Raw genomic sequence first — 4,357 nt, 5'->3', positions numbered from 1 at the left:
GGGGCAGGGCCACGGTCATCCGAGGGAAAACTCTATGGTTTTCCCTCGGATGGTCGTGCCCCCGCCCCCAGCGTGCCTGGCGTGCCCGCGTCACTTCTGGGTGACGTGGATGCGGCGCTCCAGCCGGCAGCCGGGAGTCCCTCGCTGCGCGCCACATCCACACTTGGCAACCCTAGTGGACTGGCAACTATCAACCTGGCCCCTATGGCGGTGTCCCTTTGACAGCACTGCAACTTGATGAAGCAAGAAGGGGAAAGTGTTTTTCCTTCCACGCCACAAAAAGTTTCAGAAGCGACAGCAAGCCGAACCAATGTTTCCTGGCCAGCTGGCAAGCCCGGCAAGACAAGCAATTTAGGAAAGTTCTATCGAAGAAGCAGGTCTTGAGGGAGCCAGAGAAAAGGAAAAGGTGTTCCCCAAAACGGAAGAGTCCCTAGGACTGCCAACTCTGCGTTGGGGAATTCTTGGGTTTGGGGGTGGAGACTGGGGAGGGCAGGGTTTGGTGAGGGGCCATAAAGTCCACCCTCCAAAGCAGCCATTTTCTCCAAGGAAACCGATCTCTGTCGTCTGGAGATCAGCTGTAAAAAAATGGGAGATCTCCAGGCCTCACCTGGAGGTTGGCAACCCTACGGAGGACTGGGGTTGCCAGCCTCCAGGTGGGGCCTGGAGATCTCCCACTTTGACAGCTGATCTCCAACTGACAGAGATCGGCTCCCCTGGAGAAAATGGCTGCTTTGAAGGGCGGACTCTGTGGCACGGTGCCATGCTGAGGCCCCTCCCCTCCCCAAACCACGCCTTCTCCCGGATCCACCCTCAAAGTCTCCAGGTATTTTCCAGCCCAGACCTGGGAACCGTACGGAGGACACAGGCTCTGACAGGAATGCTTTTTAATCTCTCAACCCTGTTGCTTTCAAACCCCAAATCCCTCTAGTAGATAAATAGGGACCACTTCGGTGGGAAGGGAACAGCGTTCCGTGAGCCTTGGTGTTTAGTCATGCCGGCCACATGACCACGGAAACGTCTTCGGACAGCGCTGGCTCTTCAGCTTTGAAACGGAGATGAGCACCGCAACTCTAGAGTCGGACTCGACTGGCTTTCGAGCGAGGGAGACCTTTACCTTTACTAATGCAAACACAGCCCATGACTCTCCTTCACACCATTTCTTGCACCACATCCCTCCCATAAAACAACTGCATTTTCAGCGTTGTGTATCTGCATTATTAAACATATGCAAGTACAACCTGCATACGTCATATACACAAAACTAACAGCAAAAAAGGCAGAGAAATAATATAGAAGCGAAAACATTTTAGTCATTGTTCCAGTCAACAGCTAACCCCTAAAGAGACTCCCTTGCTAGTTTCCAGTATTTATTCTCTACTTCAGGGGCAGGGCAGACGGCCAGAACGTGGCCGGTCAGTGCCAAGGCTATTTCTGACCTCTGCCCTTTGGCTGCTCACTGCTTGGACAAATGGACTCTGCCGTGTTTTCCCATGGACTCAAGGGAACTCCCGCCAACCCCCACTTCCTGTTTTTGACTCAGAAACAGGAAGTGTGGCTGTCAGCCAATCAAGGCTTTGGAAAATCCAACGGCTTTGCCAAGACCGGGTCCGGTACATGTCACTTACCTGCCCTTCCTCCCGCTCCTCCTTTGGAGGTTCTCGGCCAGGGCTGAAGAGAGCGTCCAGTGAAGCCAGCAGCGGGGACTCTGGATTAAAAACACACACACACAAATCACCACAACTCCTCATACACTTATGGCTGCTCTGTGGGGAAGGAAAGAAGGCTGTCAACGGAAGACAGAACGACAAAGATTCCTGCGGCATGGAATGACTCATGAACATATTGTGAAGCATTTGTGAGTCAAAGCTGACTTTGTCACATCTGACAAAGGGAACTCTGACTGACAAAAGCTTCTGCCACAAGTACAGCCACTATTCTTTCTGGCGCCACAAGATTCTTGGTTCTTTTGGCTGAAGCCAACTACCAAAGCTACCTGAATTTGCCAGAATTCCAACGGGCAGAGATGTGAGTCTTACATAGCCTTCATAATTCAAGACCTCTGGAAATGAAATATGTGGAACTGTACATGTACACATGCCACACACAAACGCACGCGCACACACACAATCAAAGGCACTTTCACACACGCTGAATAATGCTCCTTCAATCCAGTTTCACTGAACTTTGCAATTGGGTTTTACTGTGTGGAATGACAAAATCCTCTTGGAAACGATCCCTAGAGTGCATTGGATGTGGACTGGAAGTGCATTATTCAGTGTGTGCAAAAGTGCTGCCAGTTTAGTCCCATGGCAAACCAGCGTTTGCATTCCAAAAATGGTGTGTTTATTTTGAGAAACACTTTGGCTAGCCACAAGGCAAGACAAGGGGCTCTGGGGAGTACTGAACATTCACTTCTCTCTCCTTTGGCGTTTGTGTCAGAGTTGCCGCACTCTGGCCCGGACTTGACATGACAGGGCAGCCACAACGGGAAGAGGTCCAATTCTTACATCTAAAGGGGCACAGAGGAACCGAACCCTCCTTCGTCCCCATTTCATTTCCCTTCCTGCAAGTCATCGATTCTAGCACTTCTCTCTAAGCAGTTGCTCTGCCACCGGATCAGGACTCTCACCCTCGCAACGCAAGCGGACTTTCCTGGCCAGCTTGTAATATATCCCGAGACCTGATTGGCTGGGACCAACATATAATCCCTGCTTGGCCAGACCCAACCTCAGTCCTAAACATTTTTGGGACTCCAGCCAGGATTATTCCAGAGTTTCTGCATGATTGATCTTCTTCATACTCCGCTCATGTTTCCCCCGTTGGTTTCTCCTTTCCTCTCTACATTTTGACTTCATCTACAGCCTCTGTGGTCCACTAACTCACAGACCCCTTGGTCACATGTCTCCTATTGCATCACCTTTCTTTGGCCTGGCTCCCAAAACGATTGTCTTCCAATCTGCAATATGGAAGGAATGCAACAGGCGAAAACAGCCCAATTAAACAAGACATTGTTTATGGGTCCACCTCAAGAGCTGGGATAGGGCTGCCATTCCCCTGACGGGGGTGGGGGTTTACTCGCTTTCGGGGGGGGGCCCAATCCGCTGCCACCAAGCCAGCCGGTGGGGGAAACCCTGCCCCCAAAGAACCCCATCCACGCCAGTGTGTCTGGAGGTGACATCATCGTGTCGGGCACGTTGAGAGGGGGACACTCTAGCGTTTGAGGGAAAACTATGATCACCATCGAGTTTTTCCTCAAACGATAGAGCGTTCCCCCTCCAACGTGCCCTGCATGATGACATCACTTCTGGGTGATGTCATCGTGGCGCACACGCCAAAAACTCCAGGGCAACGAGAGCCCCCCACCGACAGACAGGTAAGTCCTAGCAACCCTAAGCGGGGAGTTCTGTGCTGAACTGTATATCTACATTTCCCTAAGAGGGCAAATAATGGCTCCCGAGGACTGCCTTTTCACACAGAGAGTGCTGGCATGGTGTAGCGGTAACGTGGTGGACTAGGATCCTGGGGGTTCTGAGTTCAAATCCCCACTTCTACCATGGAAGCTCTCCGGGTTCGTGTAGGGCACGTTGTGAGGGGGACACTCTAGCGTTTGAGAAAAAACTATGATCACCATAGAGTTTTTCCTCAAACGATAGAGCGTTCCCCCTCCAACGTGCCCTGCATGATGACATCACTTCTGGGTGATGTCATCGTGGCGCACACGCCAAAAACTCCAGGGCAACGAGAGCCCCCCACCGACAGACAGGTAAGTCCTAGCAACCCTAAGCGGGGAGTTCTGTGCTGAACTGTATATCTACATTTCCCTAAGAGGGCAAATAATGGCTCCCGAGGACTGTCTTTTCACACAGAGAGAGCTGGCATGGTGTAGTGGTAACGTGGTGGACTAGGATCCTAGGGGTCCTGAGTTCAAATCCCCACTTCTACCATGGAAGCTCTCCGGGTGACCTTGAACCTCTCACACACTTCCAGCCTGACCTACCTCACGAGGTCATCGTTGTGAGAAAACAGGAGAAGGTAGAACAGTGTTCCAAGCTGCTTTGAGTCCCAACTGGTGTGGAACGTGGGATATAAATACACAAATGCATGCCGATGCACAAATTACAGAGTCTGGGGTCTCAGCCCAGAGGCCTGTCTAACAGTCCCAACAAGTGACTTGCAGGCCCTCCCCCAATTCCCATGCACACGGTGCCTTATTCAGACTGCGACTGTGGAGCACACGGAGATAGGGATCCAGACTCCCCTCCCAAGTGAGTGCCATTTTCCTTATCTGTTACGGTCCAAGTCAAAATCCGAAGAGTTTTCGGCCAAACATTAGGAAGAACTTCCTGACCGTTAGAGC

General features: G+C 51.7%; 1 protein-coding gene across 1 annotated transcript in view; it reads right to left on the bottom strand.

Moving 5' to 3' along the window:
* Positions 1 to 4,357, bottom strand: part of LOC107105736 (adenylate kinase isoenzyme 5-like) — a 76,073-nt gene that overhangs the window by 48,136 nt on the left and 23,580 nt on the right. Inside the window, exon 7 of the mRNA XM_015405742.1 lies at positions 1,626 to 1,705. Within this exon, the coding sequence (XP_015261228.1) occupies positions 1,626 to 1,705 (80 nt within the window). The remainder of the gene's footprint in view (positions 1 to 1,625; positions 1,706 to 4,357) is intronic.

This window comes from Gekko japonicus, unplaced genomic scaffold, assembly GCF_001447785.1.
Source record: "Gekko japonicus isolate JY-2015 unplaced genomic scaffold, Gekko_japonicus_V1.1 scaffold1491, whole genome shotgun sequence".
Lineage (NCBI taxonomy): Eukaryota > Metazoa > Chordata > Lepidosauria > Squamata > Gekkonidae > Gekko > Gekko japonicus.
The sequence above is the reverse complement of the archived record's forward strand: the minus strand, read 5'-3'. Positions and strand labels throughout refer to the sequence as shown.